The 18,270-nt window shown below is 32.8% G+C and overlaps 2 protein-coding genes across 3 annotated transcripts in view; one reads left to right on the forward strand and one right to left on the reverse strand.

The window, feature by feature from the left end:
- Positions 1-2,100: 2,100 nt before the first annotated feature.
- On the reverse strand, positions 2,101-7,948 carry LOC111452868 (transcription termination factor MTERF2, chloroplastic). The gene is made up of 7 exons (XM_023093786.1): positions 7,288-7,948; positions 6,991-7,128; positions 6,664-6,906; positions 6,179-6,292; positions 3,596-3,778; positions 3,221-3,438; positions 2,101-2,596 (listed from the first exon to the last, which is right to left on the reverse strand). The coding sequence occupies exons 1-7, from the start codon at positions 7,846-7,848 to the stop codon at positions 2,284-2,286; spliced, it is 1,770 nt and encodes a 589-aa protein (XP_022949554.1). The 5' UTR covers positions 7,849-7,948; the 3' UTR covers positions 2,101-2,283.
- Positions 7,949-18,071: 10,123 nt separating this feature from the next.
- The window catches only part of LOC111452087 (probable N-acetyltransferase HLS1), a 2,653-nt gene continuing 2,454 nt past the window's right edge, over positions 18,072-18,270 (forward strand). For both annotated transcript variants that reach the window (XM_023092626.1, XM_023092627.1), the window contains exon 1: positions 18,072-18,255. The gene's annotated coding sequence lies outside the window, so the exon portion shown is untranslated. The remainder of the gene's footprint in view (positions 18,256-18,270) is intronic.

Consider the following 18,270-nt stretch of genomic DNA (forward strand, 5'->3'; position numbering starts at 1 on the left):
TATTTATTTTAGTTTTCACCTATGCTTGTCGGAAATTTTGGTAAATTTTCTATTAATTAATTCTTTTACATTAGTTATAACTAAATTAATTAATTATCGCTAGTCGCTAATAAAATTAATTATAGAATTCTAAAACTTAAAAACTAAATGAAAATTAAGTTTAAAATTTTAGGGTGAGAATCTAAAAATGTAACATTTTGAAACTTAATGACTACATGGATAAATTTTTTAGGGTTAAGTTTCCAGAGTTCTTTTTTTCTCTCCCTTTTATATGCATATTGATTCGATTAATGATCAAATATGGTTATGAACATTTAATGATCAAATATGGTTATGAACATAAAAATCCAAATGTTCGTATTGTTACAAATTTTAAACTATAGAGACTAAATTTGAGGAGATGAAGTTGTCGAGGATTGTAAGGAGTGAGTCCCACACAACTGGTAATTTGGAGAAAATTATGGGTTTATAAATGAATAAATACATCTCCATTGGTATGAGGCCTTTTAGGGAAGATCATGAGTTTATAAGTGAAGGAATACATCTCCATTAGTATAAGACCTTTTGAGGAAGCCCAAAACAAAATCCTGAGAGCTTCTACTCAAAGTAGACAATATCATACCATTGTAGAAATTCGTGATTTCTAACCAAAGTTGCTACCAATTTTAAAGATTTAGTCTCAAAATATAAAGATTAAACCATATGAACAAAATCTTCTCAAAGTGTTCGATTTGATAAAAGACAATACAAATATTGAGAATGAAAATGATGAAGCAAAGAAATATAAAGTGCGAGATACAATAATTGGTGCAATGTGAAAGGCTTTAATTAATGAAGAGAGAAAGAAAGTGCACTAAAAAATTAAAACAAAAAGCTCCATGTTTTAGGGTCAATGTTTCCAGATTCTTGCAGTGTCGTTTTTAGAGCAGGTAGAGTAAAAAACGACACTATGATCTAATATTACAACTTTTCAATAAATTGTTATTTAAATTGCCATTTAAAATTAAGAAAAAAATAATTATGAGAGGTACAAAAAAACTCCATAATAATACATGAAAAGTTTCGAATACGTATGGTTTAGTTTTTATTCTATCTATTTCTTATCACGCATATAATTTGTAATTCATTTAACTCCAGAACTATGTATTAGATGAACACGACTCTCCACAATGATATGATATTATCCACTTTGAGCATAAGCTCTCAAGACTTTGTTTTAGGCTTCCTTGAGAGGCCTCATACCAATGGAGAGAGTATTCTTTGATTATAAATCCATGATCATTCCCTAAATTAGCCGACGTGGGACTTTCATCATCCAACATGACGTAGTTTATAATAATTTTTCAAACAAAAATCCATTGAAAGAATACCTATTCAAGTTTAATGCATCAGTTTTAATATTTATAAAAATTTAAAATAAGAACTACGACCTGAACTCATGAACTTTCTAGACACAAAATTGACATACGTATAAAGTGAAAAAAATATGAGAATCATGAACCTAAATGGATCAGACCCGTCTCAAAACATACCTTGTTAAAAACTCGAAAGCTTGATTTGTTTCTTCTCGTGTCGTTAAGCTGACAACGCCACTCACCAGTAGTTCACCAAAGCTTGCTGCAATTATATATATAAAGAATCATGTAACACAAACAATAAATTATTAATAACACAACATTTAAGTTGAGCTACCGTAGTTGATATATACTCCTCCCTCCTCTTAAGGCAAGAGGTTCAAATATTTGTACCCATTTGTTCAAAAGAACTGGCATCATCAATCCTTTCAAGGCCTTCCTAGCCGTAACTCAATCTAACCATCTACTAATAAAGCTTTTGAGGGCTAGGCTAGATAGATTCTGTAAAATTTACTTCATCAAAGAAAATATGACATCTCAAATCATATATATATGTTCTAGAAACGAAATCAACGAGGAAATAGTGTTGGTGATGAATTAAAACATACCTAAAGCTTGAATTGCTTTGTTTGTATGCTGGCGCGCACCGATGACCTCCGAGCTAGCTAATAAGCTTTCACATCCTCAACTTTCAAATGGTATCATGGCATGTAGTGAAAAGGAGAACATTAATACGAACGCAATATAAGTTCCACATGGATCCAGCCTAGATCCCTCCCTATTAGAACCCAAAAATTGAAACTGGCTTGGCCATTTGACTGAATATAATCTACAAATAGTATCCTAAAAAGGTAGGAGATTATTTACACAACTTTGTGACTAGAGACAAAATTTCTTACACTTCAGTGGGTGAAGAACTTAAATAATATTACGTTCCTTTGTCGCCCATAAACATAACAGCAAACTCCTCATCATTTTTACCCAACATATCCTTTAGATTGCATTCTATATTCCTCTCCTTTAACACCCGAAACCTTGGAGTTATCTTCTTTTCCAACGAATAGCTAAAATACCTTGGATACTCAACCACTTCCTTTATTGGCTTCTCCATGACGTTTACAAGGAAATCTAGTTTGGGTTTCAATACTTCCTCTATACTATACCCCAGTAGAGGAGAGAATCTACCAACCATGAAGGCAATATCCCTCTTTGAGAGCCCTCTCTGCCTCAGGTACCTTATACTGCAAATATTGTGATCATTATTAAAATTTAGGCCAGCACATCATCTAACAGAATAATGAAGTGTAAGGATCCATGACAATTTCAACTATAACCACAATAAATTTAGATAGAAGTTTTTATCTTCAATTTATAATCTTTCATAAATGATATACCTTTTTATCCCTTAGCATATACATGTTTAGAGACAAACTATATAGTGACACCTCTCTGTCGATGACTTTCTTATCTTGCCCCTCATTTCCAGATGGAATTTTATAATTGCTACTTCTTGTAAAAGGAAAACAATATATGATCTAATTTTATATTATTGGTTTTTAATCTCTGATTGTAGCATTTAATCAAATTGTCAAATCCTTTTGGGACTGTTTTAAGTATACTACATATATTTGAGAGTGAAGTTGATATTTATCATCTTCAATTACAATTTTAACTTTTCAATTATATAGTTTTCATAAATTAATTTGAGAATCTTTTAATTTGATCACTGTGTACATGTTTGTTGCATAAAATTAATTAACTCTAGTATAAGATGCCTCATCCATGGAAGCTATGCACTCCAATTCAACAACATCAACACACACACACACACATATATATACATTGAAGTAAAGTCTCAGCATTACCGTGGGAATAAAGTTCTGTCAGGGTCAGACACGAGAAGCTCGGGATATTTTCTAATTGCCCGAGGTAGATGAGTCTTGGAAACACCAATACTGATTAGAAATTCAAGCTTCCTCCTTAGTGTTTTCTCAACACTAGTTGCAAATATCTCTGGACAACGAGCAAGTATCCTGCCAACACTTTCTTTATCGAACCCTATCTCTTCCAAGTATGAAACGACCTGTATTTGCAAATTATATTTATAAATTTCAGAAGCTCGAAAGCAATTAAAAATAAAGAAAAATTATAAAAGCCACTAGCATAGAAGTATTCATGAATCTATCATCTCTGATTGCAATACAGGAAACAACGACTCGTAAAGAATAGAAGTTACCAACCTGAAGAAATTCTTGAGGTCTCTGGAGTAATAACTGAGGACTTGTGGCAATCACCTGACCCAACTTCTTGCTTCGAACACCAAGCTCATCAAAGCTGTCCACCATCAATTCCAATTTACTAGCGGAGCTTCCTAAAATCAGTGGCCAACTCCTGATTGCATCAGTGATGCTTGCATTTGGTACCTGTCATGAAATATCATCTCGTAAACAAGAATTTCCATATATACAGGTGACATTCGTTACATTAACAGACTTTCAACAGCCTTAAGGACGCCTAATACAAAACCATGCTAATTGGGGGGAAAAACAACAAAAAATCATCATGTGTACTGTTTGCAAATATATGAAATAAAATTGATCTAGTAAATTTCTGTATTTGTGGGATCATATTTAAAATAGTTTATATATTTTTATTTAAGAAGTAGAAACTTTGAAAGTAAAATTAATATGTTTCAAGTTTCAACCATTTTAGATTCTAAATTTTAAAAAGTGAAAACATAAGATTGCACGGGTTATGTCTCCCAACTTCAGACAAGTACCGGTCAGGGGCTATCTATCTGGTAAACTATAACTTAAAAAGTAAAAAAAAAATGCCCTTGTTGTGGGCTAAAATCAATGTTTTAAATTAAAAGGCTTAAGAGAACCTTGAGGCATTTTCTCAAAATGAGGTGAGGCCTTGAAGCAATATGAGGCGTAAGCATCATTTTAAATAATAATAATTAAAAAATCATTAAAAAAATGTAAAATACATATTTAAGTTGTTGCCAAATTCCAAACAAGAGTAACACATTTGACATTCACGATCTATCAAAATTCTTAAAAGTTCTTTAAAATTCTATAATTCCTTTTGCCCACAAACCTACCATAAAATATGGCCCCTATCACAAAAGGGAAAATTATGAAGAACTTCCTCTACCATAGAGCTGCGAACTTTGTTCCTTGCCCAACCAATTGAATAACTAACAAACAAGCCCAAAAGACAGAACAGCTCCATACAACATGATTCAAGTCTTAGACTGTCCTCTTACAAAAATGCACCAATGCAGATTCAGCACAGAGGACAAATGCCTCAAAAGACAACCCAAGGTGTTCACCCACCGAATCAAAATGAACAAGGTTGACAGATTCTTTGTGACAGGAAGGCTGAGATTTCACCGAGTGAAAGAAAACAAGAGGCCTACTAAAAAACAATTACACGGCAAGAAGAGGCCAACCAAAACCTAGACTACAAACAATTTACATCCAAAAGTGAAAGTCCAAAAGAAGAACTATAAGAATCCTTGGTAAATGCCCAAAATATGCAGTAAATCTAACACAGGACCAAACTAACATCAAACATTACATATAAGCGCTACAAGTTCCAACTAACATCATATATTCCACTAAGATTTTTCACGCAAATGTACCTCATCATATTCCCAAACAACTTCATCTCGGAGTTGAGTCCTAGGAGGCAAAAAAATGAAATCCTAGGGAGAGGAGATGGAGATAGAAGGCAAACAAGAAGGATATGGATGGACAGCACAAAAATGAAGGAAGACAAGATAGGAGGGGATAGCTCAAACCACAAAGGCAAAGAGAAGAGGAAGACCAAAGAAATGTGAGTGCTACCATCAAGAGCCAACTGAACTAGGAGGTTGAAAACGTTTCTTTGAGACACCCTTGCTCATAGTGTTCTTCAAGAAAAAACTTGCGTAAGAAAGCCCTTGTATTGTCAGATACATCCATTTGTACAAGGGAAGAGAGTTTATGGAGAAACAGGCGACCAAATTAGAGATAGAGGCCCATCTTGGATTACATGTCCAAGAAAGTACTTCAATAATCGAGGTCCCAAATTTTGAGCTGGGGATTGCAACTTTCTTTGATAAAAGAGATTTTCCAAATGAAAAGATAGAATATTCTTGGTGAAGTCTTTGAAAGGGTTCGTTCAAATACAAAAATCATTCAGAAAGAGAACTGTGATTTCTCACAAATACTCCCATCCTGTTCGAGACCATAGGAAGTTTGAAGTGCCCAGCCAAGAAGCATGGGTGGTGGTTCAAAATTTAGCCACAGTAGCTTTTCTCCACTAAGCTTCTCTCTCAAACTGGAATTTCCACTAATCCTCTCTCTCAAACTGGAATTTCCATGGCCGTTTTGCAAGACGACAATGATTCCTTATCCTTATATTTCAATGCCAACCACCCCAAACTCGAGCGGAAACTAAATGTTGGCCCAATTTTTACCAGTGGAATCCACCTTTCACTTGAGTTCCTTCCCAAAGAAAAGTCTCCAAATAACGTATTCTCAATTGAAGCCTTCCCGAGGAAAGTTGCAGTTTGGCCCAATTACAATCTCTGCTTTTTCCTTACAATTTTACTTATTTTCACTCAACTTGCAAAAGATATACTAGTCAATTCTTAAATAAGCATATGAGAAGTAGAATGGTTAGCACATCAGCTGAAGCTGCAATGAAATTCAAAATATTAACCAATGTCGCTCACGGGCATAGTTGTATATCAAATTCTTTTGAGAGAGGATTTTAAAACATGCAATTAATCTAATTAGTACAAGCAAGATTGAATGACTAGACGGAAGGCGTACCTTCTCCAATTCAAAGAAAGAAACAATTTGTTTAAGGTTGCATTGGATGCAATTGGACGTAATCCATGGATATTTAGGTAATAATTTACCAAATTCCATCTCTACTATGCCAACCTACAGGATAATTGAAGATCAGTGATGAGAGAATATCAACATAACAGTATACTGTTCAGTTATCTTCTTTCTTCGATATAAGAAACTATATTCATTGAAAAAAAAGTGAAACTACAAAAAAGGAAGACACCAAGCTTCGAAGCAAAGGAAGACTACAATAAGCTGTACCCAGTGGCACAAAGAGTACTTATGTTGCAATAGTTAAAAGGATTGTAAAATTCATTCCAAGTGCCACAAACGTAAGCGAATGACAAAAATGTTGGGATTAATTTTCTGTGTTGTTGAATTCTTCCTTCTAAGCCATAGTAACAGAAAGAAGGCTCTAACAAAATAAAATCAAAGAAATTTCTCTTTCTTTTGATCAATAGTACCTTCTCAAAAGTCATTATCCTTGACTTCAGAACTTCAGTACCGAAGAAAATTATGGGTGGAAATGACAGAAATATGCCTCTCATGCGCTCCTTAGGGATGCCAATGGCTTCAAGAAATTCCACCATGGGTTTCACATGGGATTGTATTGACAACAAAAGCATGCGGGGAAATGATTCAAGTAAAAGGCGGAAGGATTCTTCATTCGAACTCAACATGTCTAGGCCTCCACGCCTGGCTTCAATCTGTGATGATATTCAAAAACACGTCTTACAATGTATAAATCCAAAATATGTTAACAACTTGGAAATTGAAAAATGTTACAAGACCTTCTCGAAAAAGGATAAAGTCTGCTGCACATCATCATCAGGAGGAATTGAAAAGTTCGTCATCATTCGGCGAGCACTTTTTCCTATGAATTTTCCATCACCGCTGCCAGAAAAGAAGAGTTCCTTCATATATTTTACCTAAAGAGAAAATTTAAAAATAAACCAACGTCGACGAACTTATCAATCAGATACCAACTCAAGTAAAATAAGATCTCAGGCAGTTCGAATCCGTTTATTGAAGAACAACTGGTATTAGTTCTAAAAGACTACTAAACAACAAATATAGCGACCTACTACCTTGTAAATTAGAGATGGAAGCATCTCTCCAGAGAGGTAGCGAGCAACATTCATAGCTGAAGAAAGATTCATACCAGCGCTCTCCAAGAAAGCAACCTTTCCATTATCACCCTTTTCTCTGGCCATCAACGCCACCTTTTCCTTAAACCCAAAGCCATCACCTACCGGCCGTTCTCCTTCGCTACTCCAAGAAATCCACATGGACGTCTCGTCCAATTCACGAACTCCATCAACGAGCATCTTCAAGAACCGAGGTGAATTGGAGGCGATGGACACGGATTCCTCCTCGGAAACCCCTAATCGTTGAAGATACTCGGAAACAGCAAGTCGAGCTTCTTCCAAAGAATTGAGTGAGTCGTCTGGAGGGACATCGGAGGAAGTGGAGGCGAGGGGGATGAAACGGGAAGAAGTGGAGGAGAAGTGAAAGCGGGAACGGAAGGGGCAGGAATCGAGAGGAAGGAGGGAGCGAGGTTGGGAAAGGGAGAAGCGATTGATTGGAATGGGAGTTGAAGATTTAAAGCTACGATGAATGGTTGGAATGGGGAAGAAGACGGAAGCCATTGTTGAGGTTACTGAGAACTGGAAGCTGTGAGCCTGGCCGTCACTGCGGACATTGTTAAAATCTTGGTAAAACCCTGCAATGAAATGAGGCGACGAAGCCCACCGCCTACAGAAAAATATAGCTGATATTGTCAATATAAATTTTATTAAAAAAAATTAAAATATCTTGCCTAAGTAAATATATAATAAAATATTCCACGCCATTTTTTAAAAATTCAAATTTTAATATTATAATATAGTATTCAACACTGGTACGGATCTGAGTCCACCACTGGTACGGATCTGAGTCCACCACTGGTAGATGTTGTCTTCTTTTTTACTTTCTCTCAAAGTTTTTTTAACGCTCACGAGAAAAATCGATTGCTTCATGATGTTCCAAATTGTGGCTACGACTTTCTCCCCTATCACCTTGACCAATAATGCAAGCATCCATCTAGTTCCATTTTATACTATGCCCTCCGATTCTTATCTATTGATCGCTATCCATTTTTCTTGCATCCATGCCAGGAGCGGAGCTATACCGAAAAATATTGAAAATTGATATCAGTCTTCTATGTTCTTATCCACCTTGTTCCTCAACAACTTCAAGGCAACAAAAGGGGACGTAGGGTCCAACTTCCAAGCTGTGACGACCCAACAACATCATCCTACTTCTCAGCAAAGATAGCTCCACTCCCAAACCTACCTTTAAAAATCTTGGGAGAAAGCTCATTGCTAGCCGTGGGCTTAGGCTTGGGCTGTTACATATTTATTCAATAAATAAGTAAAAATATATAAGTAGGTAATCTCCGTCTCTTGCCTCATTTAACAAATGGAAATAAATCAATAAATCTCTTTTCGCAGTATTCTAAATTAAAAATGAAAAAAAAAACAAAAATAATATTGTGACGTCTCGAATAAAGTAGCGATACATGAATGAATTGGCGATGTCGATGATAGGATTATACTTATAAAAATTGAATATTTCGTAAACAACAAAGTGCACTTCTTTTTGTTAGCTCATCATAGTTGTTTGAAACAATTTTATGTTGGATGGCTTTCAATACATTTTTTTAAGAACCATGCGAGTGATGACAGATCATACCGAAAAGACTTGAACTATGGTATCAAGACTTGAGATAGGGTGTTTGTTCGTTTGGCGTGTTTCTATTTGATTTTTCATCTTGCTCTCATAACTCAGTTGGTTAGAGCACCTGTTTAGTAAGTGGGAGGTTTTGAGTTCTAACTCCGAAGGAGAGCGTCGAGGACTCCTTCTCCTTCCCCTTCTTCAAACTCCGATTCGTATTGTTCATAGAGAAATCTCTGATCAACGATAGAACAAGATCCATTTTGTATCATATCTAAGGGATTCGTTTACCCACAACGGAGGAGCCGCCCCCACCAGGCAGGCGGAGAGCATTATTTTAAATTATAATGTTAGTTTTTTTTTCTTTCTTTTTGTATTTTTTATTATTGGTACTGGGCTTGAAGCCCAATTCATGCAAGCAAAGCAGATCGTTCAATATAGCCCATCATAAAATTTAAAAATTATAAATATTTTTAAACAGTTGTAAATTGAATTAAATATAGATAAATGTAAAAAATAATTTTATTTATATAAAGTTAAAAATTTGAATATCTTCTTTAAAATTAAAATTTTTATATTTTTATATTTTAAATCTAGATTTGAAATCTTTTACTTAGTTCATTCATAACCCATTTAAGATTAAAATCGAGTCAACATATGATTAACAAGGAAAATATTAATCTTTTAAATCACTAGATTTATAAAAGATATTACATATTTCGTGGTCCAGTCTTACACAAATTCATTAAATAGAATATCTTATTAATAGTATTACCAATAAAAAAAACATCCAACATTATTCATATATTTAGATTTTTGATTGAACACAATTCTTTCGCACGTCAGACCACATATTATTAAATATTACCCTAATAACCTTAAAATTTTAATATAATAGATAATGTTCCGAAAAAAAATATTAATTATTAAATCTTAATCCTAAAGTATTAAAAGAACTCGAAAGAATATTACATAAAAAAAAAAAGAGGAAGATAGACAAGATTAAAAGGATTTGACGTTAAAGGACACAAAAAGTTGACATTGTTATTTATAAGTACGTAAGATATGTCGAGACGCACGATTCCAATACACGTGCACAATTATCTACAATTGACATATCGCACATAATGAATGGACGGTATTTAATATTAATATTTTTTAAAATTGGCATAACTCATACACATGGCTCGGATCTTCAAATTCACAATCCTCACTAATTTGTAGGGAAGTAGTGAAATGCCCGACAAAGATCTCGATGAAAGACAAGTCCTATGATTTTTGTTCAATATTGAATGGTCGAGATTAGTTCGACGTGACAAACAAAAAAAAAAAAAAAGTGAAAAATAATAATTTGGATAAAATTTAAGGGCATTTAGCCTCTGATATTGTAAAGTATGTCAAGGGTACCTTATCCCATCTCCTTTCTCCCAATCCACATATAAATATAAATATATAAATAAATATAAATATTAATATTAATAAATAAATATTATTCCATATTTGCAGCTTTCCAAAATTACTTTATAAAATTCTAAGCCTTCTGTCCATTTAACTTAGTATAAGTGGCAGACACAATCTATGTATCATCCATTCAATATTTTCTTTATTATTATTATTATTTTTTTTTTTTTTTTTCCTATAATTATAATTTTTAATTTTTAATATTTTTGGACCACAGACACACAGTGTTTTGTTCCCTAAAAAAACATAAAAACTTTGGTCTTTTCTTTTTTGCCTTAATTCCCTCAAATGACACCTAGCCCTTTATTTATTTATTTTTAATAAAGACCACAATTATTGTCGGTATCGAATACTCTTTATATTATCATTTTTAAATTAAATTAAGCGATTCGGGCCTTCTATTTAAAAATTATTATACATGAATTCTTACACGTGTGTATTATATTTTTTTAAAAAAAATCTAAATAAATTTGCACGCGTATGAAATAATATTATTAGTTGGGATATAAGTTATGTTTTTTAAAAAATAATAATAATGAGGTCAAAAGGAAAATAAAAATATATAAAGGTTGAAATTAATATATTATTTTTTGAAAAATAAGAATAATATTATTGAAATAATTAATTATAAAATGTGGATCTAAATACGTATCTAATAAATATGGCCTCTTTATAGATTAGATTCAAATCCTTTTCAGTATTTTATTATTTTAAATATTTTTAAGTTCATGATTTGTGGCAAAGATAATTTTAATTATTCTATAATTTTTTCTTTAAAAAATTATCTTACTAGAATCGAACCAGAAAAAAAAAAGAGTATTTAGATATAATAATCCATTTAAAAGTCAAATTAATTAATTATTAATTTAAATTCTTTTTCAAATTTGGATCATTCTATTTTTAGTTCTTAAGTGTTGAAAATGACCATTTTAGCCTCCAAATTTTTATAATGTTTAAATCAATCTTTAAACATTAATTATTTTAATATTATTTTGCATACTCACAGTTATGTTATTAATTTGTTATAATTAAGGGTAAAAATAAAAATTATTATTTTTTTAATAATTTAGGGACTAAAATAGATATTTACCAAGTTTAGAGGCTAAATGGAACAAATATGAAAATTTAGGGATCAAAATGAAATTAATTTTTTTTCATGCAACAAAGTACAAGACAAGGACAACTGTAACGCCTCTAGTTTTCTTGTCTCAATCAGAGACGTCAATACATGCCGAAATCTAAATAAAACGTTTCAAACGAAGCCATAAATTTATACGTCTAGTTTAAATCAATAAATAAAAATAAGACCATAATCTTTTAAGTACGAAGATGAAAACCACCCATGAAACTATTAACTAAAAACAATGCATACTACTATCTTATTTTAACTTTCGTGGTCATTTCAGCATTCACCGTCATTCGTGCAGGGACGCTTTATCTATATCTGAAATATAAAAGTAGTACATGGCTTGAGTATGTATTTTAAGAAATACTAAGTAAGTGACCTCCATTATTGTGAGATCCAACATCAGTTGAAGTGGGAAACGAAACATTTTGTTAAAGATATTTAGTACTAAATTAGAGTTCGATATTTTATTATAGTCAAATATCTAGATATTTGCCTTTTTACCATAGGTATCTTGTTCTTTTTATTTATTACTATTTTCATATCGTTGTAATTTATTTGATTATAAACAGAGAACTTTCACGTACCAGTTAGGTGGGGTGGTTTCAGCAAACATTCTCCTATTTCTTACAAGGTTGTGGAAACCTTTCCCTAGCAGACACGTTTTAAAACCGTGAAGCTGACGACGATACGTAACGGGTCGAAGTGGATAATATCTATTAGCGGTGGGTTTGGGGTGTTCGTATCGGGAAACGGGATTAAAGAAAAGCATAAAAGAGGGAGATGGTGGCATCCACGGAGGGTTTGGGATAGGAATTAGACAACACATCAAATGATTATGAAAGTGATCTCTCAAATTAAAATTGGTCCAAACAAAATCATAAGACCTTTGTTTGGTACCAGAGAGAAAGATCCTTTTTTTTTTTTAATTAATTAATTAATTTATTTATATTTGCTATGAAGCCCTTCACAGATGTGGGATTTGTAAATGGGCCCCAAACAACCAACTCATTCCAAAAACAATTCTAAGTGCGTTCTCCAAAAACCATAAACTCTTCCCATCGCATATGGGACACACCATAATGCATGCAATGAATTTTTTTCCTAACACAATTTCTTTTTTATTTTACTTTTTTAAACTTATTTTTCTTTACTTTCCATGTTTTATCTCTAAAATTTGAATTTCGAAGTCTAATGGGTCTGAATAATGTGTCTGTTTAGTATTATTCTGATAGGGAAAAAAGAAAGAGGAAGATGAATCTCTCGACGCTCTTTCATGGTGGAGGTAAAGTTTAGGGTTTAGGGCTTAGGATTTACAGACTAATTTAGAGTTTAAAGTTTAAGGTTTATGGATTGATTTAGGGTTTACGGACTAATTTAGGGTTTAGAGTTTATGGAATAATTTAGGGTTTAGGGTTTAGAGACTAATTTAGGGTTTAGGGTTTAGGGTTTAGAATTTACAGGCTAATTTAGAGTTTAAGGTTTAGGGTTTATCGACTGATTTAGGGTTTAGGGTTTAGAGTTTATGAAATAATTTAGGGTTTACGGACTAATTTAGAATTTAAGGTTTAGGGTTTATAGACTGATTTAGGGTTTAGGGTTTATAGATTAATTTAGGGTTTACGGACTAATTTAGAGTTTAAGGTTTAGGGTTTATAGACTGATTTAGGGTTTAGGGTTTATAGATTAATTTAGGGTTTAGAGTTTATGGAATAATTTAAGGTTTAGGGTTTGGAGACTAATTTAGGATTTAGAGTTTATGGAATAATTTAGGGTTTAGGGTTTGGAGACTAATTTAGGACTTAGAGTTTATGGAATAATTTAGGGTTTAGGGTTTACAGACTAATTTAGAGTTTAAGGTTTAGGATTTATGAACTAATTTAAGGTTTAGGGTTTAAGATTTATGGACTCATTTAGAGTTTTAAGGTTTAGGGTTTACAGACTGATTTAGGGTTTAGGATTTACAGACTAATTTAGGGTTTAGAGTTTTTGGATTAATTTAGGGTTTAAGGTTTACCTACTAATTTTGAGTTTATGGAATTTAGTAGTTGATTTCAAATTTTAGGAACTACTTAGAAATGAAATTGAAAGTTGGAGAGTTGAGAATGTCACATGCGAAACCTCTCAAAAACTGCCGACCACAAAAAATCGGTTAGTTTTGAGACTCTAAAAGCTAAGTTCAATTCTTTCCTTTTGTTTTGTAAAGAGAAAGTCACGAATAAGGTGATCTTTTAGTATTATTTTGATAGGTAAGCAAAGAAGGAAGAGAGAAATGAATCTCTCGACACTTTTTGGTGGTGGAGTTAGAGTTGAGCCATCGAACCGACTCGTGGAGATGGAGAGAGAGAGAGAGAGAGAGTGAGTTTGTAATTGGTGAATAGGGCGCGATATTGGGGTTCCTGCCTCTTTCCAAGTAATTATGAGAAGATTGATGAATGGAGTTTGTGGAACTTGAAAAAGAAAAAGGAAAAAATAAATAAATAAAGGAAGACCAAAAAAAAGGATGGTTCATTCGAAAGTGATCAATGTTAGATTTCCACTGGTCCAGTGTGAGATTTTTAATTTTTAATTTTTAATTTTAAAAGGCTTAAACTATTAATTTTTATTTATTTATTAAAAAAAAAAAAGAAGAAATAAAATATTTTGGCCGACAATTGGAAAAAGAAAAAAAAAAAGATGAAAAAGTTGGGAAAAGGATTGATTGTGATGGGTTAGTGAGTGGCTGCTTCTTAAGTGTGTCTTTTTTTATTTTTTTTATTTTTTATTTTTTATTTATATTTATTTAAAGTGAAATGATTAATTTTAAATTCATTAATTCAGTGAGTTACCTTTCTTATTTTAGTGTTTGTTACTATAGTTTTATTTATTTTTATTTTTATTTTTAAGATAATGTACCAATCATACATATTTGATATGCAAGCCCCACTAAAATAACTTTTTAATTTTAGCTATTCAAATAATACACATAGAGTTGGTTGTTGTACAACAATTATAATTATTTAAAATTTGATATATTTTATCGATCGGACACAAAGTTAAAATTCTAACTCTTCCATAGTAGTATCTCACTAATGGCTCGGGCCCCCCAGAAGGGAACCTTCTTTACCCTCCACTTAAGCTGCGCAGGAAAGGCCCAAAGCCAATCCTAGAGAACAGTGAAGCTTCATAGGGTCTTTTTGTCTAGGTGCAGGTAGTCCGCATCTTCACAGACATGTCTATTTCACCGAGCCTCTCTTTGAGAACGTGCCCAAATCGTTACGCTTTTTGTGCGGGTCGAAACTTACCCAACAAGAAATTTTGCTACCTTAAACATATTTTAAATTCGATACAGAATTTTCATTTTAAAAATTTAGAGAGAGACAGGGTACGTTAGATATAATCAACTGATTTCATCCTTGATGAGTGGAGATGTATTTTTGTATCAGTTGAGCTATATTCATGTTGATATTATTATAATGAAATACATTTTTGTCATTTAATATATAGTTTTAGTGATGACACGTGTATAAATATATGTGTGGGATCGGAAAGATAATTTGTTATCCTACCGAAGATTTAGTTGGATTAGAGTTTATCCTAAAAACATGTCATTATCGAAAGGAGTCAACTTAGAAAGATAAATTTGAGGGACAAGGTCATAATAAGAATGAGACTTTGATATTGAAGTCTTAAGGGTTTAATTAACATTTTGTCAACCACTTGGGATAAAAGAGGTAATTAAGCCTTAAGAGATTAACCTTTTGTTACACACTTATCTAAAGTCAATGTAGAAATTTTCATTTTGTGCCCTAAATAATTAACATCTATTAATAGGTTTAATTAAAACCTATTAACCAAAATTGAATAATAACGACCTAAACCCAAATCTAATTTTGATGCATAAAACAACGTCGGATGTCACGGTCATGTTTGTCCAAAGCATGTTGCTTATGGCTGCATGACAGATGTCCCAGTCTTGCTTGTTCGAGTTGGTTGACAGGGACGTCAACCAATTGAGTGGGGAGGATGTCACGGTTATGCTTGTCCAAGGCGCGTTATCTATGGTTTCATGCTTTCATCTTAGATAGATTTTTACCATTTCATATCGGGTCAATACGGGGGTGTATGACCGTTCACCAGAATCACGTCTACACCCACCGGGACAAAAATACCCCAAAATGTATTATAGGGGAATATGACTAGTTGTCAACTTCTCTACCCGATAGTTATATGCAGTAACCCATTGTTGTTGCCTTTTGCTTACATTCCTATATAATACAAATTTTAATTTCTCAAATCTTATTTTCAAAACTCTCTTTTGAAATCTGTCTGCCCCCGTTTTCTAAAACTTTTTTCTTGAACTGGGGCCAGAGGCTCGAGCATACGTCGCTTGGCCGTATGCGACGCAAGAACAAATAAGCTTAATTCACTTGTTGCTGGGAAGTGAGTGCCGCACAATCGCAAGTCTGCTGTCATCAAAATGCGTTATCAAAACCCGGCCTTTTTTTCTTTTTAAATAAATCGAACTTTTAATTTCTTAATCAAGTGTATATGTCTTAACTAGTTGGGTTGTGTTTAGATTGACATGAACTCGATCATTTTCTCAAAAGTTGAATAAAACCAACTGACTTACATTTGTGGATAAGAGTAGATATCAAACGATAAAACGAATGGATAGGCCAAAGCTGATCTTATTGTAAATGATCCAACCAAAGAGGTACACAAATTATTTTGATCTATTACAACTCATTAGTTGACCTTGAGGAATAATGGTATGGCAGCTATAGGTTCATAGTAAGAATGAGACAATTCAATACATCTTTTTGCTCCAACCAATATATAACATTTTCTTAGCATTCATGAGAGATTTTTAGAACAAAAATTATTAGCCCTACCAATCTTTCAAAATCTAAGTATATAAATCGAATTCGAATTAAAAATATCTATACGGAAAAGTCTAAAAAATATAAAGAATTGGGTTGTCACAATCATACTCTAAATTTTTTTTATTTGAGCAAAATCTGATTAATTCAAAGTCATCACAACTCGAACTTATGGGTTAATTATTTGTAATAATCCTTATGGTTTGAGAGAGTTACCCATATAAAGAACAGGGTTGTCACAATCATACTCAAAAAACTTTAATTCGAGCAAAATTTCACCGATACAAAATCATGACAACTTGAACATACGGGTTACCCATATAATTTAAGTGAAACTTTTAGATTTTTGTCGATTCGATACGATGTTAATGGAGATCCACGTATGAAAATGAATATAAATAATGGGGTTTTGAAGTTTGATTAGAACATAATGGATTCTATGAGACTTGTTTGTCACATGCGCTTTAAAATCAAAAGATATGTGCACGCTCTAAAAGCCCTACAAAGAGGATTATATATTGTATCCACATTTACCACAAAATTATATATAAATATAAGAAGAAAGAAAGAAAGCTATGGGCATGGGGGGTTTTAGTGGGCTTCACTTTCATTTTCGAATCTAATTTTATTGTGTATAAAAGGAGGGAGAAAGAGGCAGAGAGAGGACCACCTAATGCCTCACACCCATGTTCATACATACAAACAAATGGAAGAAAGGGACTTCTCCCTCATTCATAAATCTCTCAATTATAAACAACTTAAATGAGATTCAATATTATAAGGGGAAAAAACTTAACTTACTGTCGTTAATACTATATAAATAAAACACTCGTCGAGGTATTAAAATAGCTCGATAACCTGAAGAACCTGATCAACTTAACCCATGAGTTCAATTGATTCATGATTTTTCAAAATATATACTAAATATATACTAAAATTGAGTTGTAGATCCTAAATGACACCCCCACAATCCGAATCATTATCTAATAAGGATAGTTTTAGATAACCTGTATATAGATAAAAATACAATATATTAACGGAGTAAAAAGCTTCGAAAATGATATTTACCTAATTAACAAAAGGGTGATTAATTAAAGACTTCAAATGATATAATCCACAAGCACTATGGTTTATACAAAAATGATGCACTAAAATTTTAGGCCAAGATGGGGAGTGAGATTAATTGATTTTTCCTTTTTTTTTTTCCTTTTTTCCAAGCCGGCAAGTGGCGACAAACGAGGGACCGATCCAAAACACCATCGCCAAAAACCTCTTTTCATATATATATATATATATATATATATATATATTTAAAAGGAACATTCTTTTAAACCCATGATTAGATTCTTATAACTAGTTTACATTACATCCACACGAGAGAGAATAGAAGGATTTTAATCAAAATTAATATCCGTACGACACAAAATTTAAAGAAAAAAGGTTAAAATTTATAAACCAATGAATAAGAGGCACATACCAGAACATATTCTTATGGGCGTGCTCCATGGCGTGAGGCTGAGGTTATCCTAACGTTGTAATAATGTAAATTATAATTAACATCAAAAAATGGCAAAACTTATAACACATAAACCACACAATATATCTCTGTCTGAAAACCATAAAAGAAAAGAAAAAGAAAATAATAAAGATCCCAGAAATGGAACCCCACCAAATTTGGGTATAAAAGGCCAATCATCAGACTCAAAAATTTCCAAGCCCCTCAAAAGAGAAAGCTAAGAAGCTACCTGTGCTTAGCAGTATGGCTTTTAAAGGCTTGATTTGAACTAGCAGTGTATTTATATATACATATATATAAGAGCTAGAGATAGAGAGAAGCCAGTGATATTTATCTGTGTTTTTCTGTTTGTTTCCCACGAAAAGAGAAGTGAAGTGGGGGGGGGGGGGGA

The sequence above is a fragment of the Cucurbita moschata genome, unplaced genomic scaffold, assembly GCF_002738365.1.
Source record: "Cucurbita moschata cultivar Rifu unplaced genomic scaffold, Cmos_1.0 Cmo_Scf00014, whole genome shotgun sequence".
In the NCBI taxonomy this organism is placed as follows: domain Eukaryota; kingdom Viridiplantae; phylum Streptophyta; class Magnoliopsida; order Cucurbitales; family Cucurbitaceae; genus Cucurbita; species Cucurbita moschata.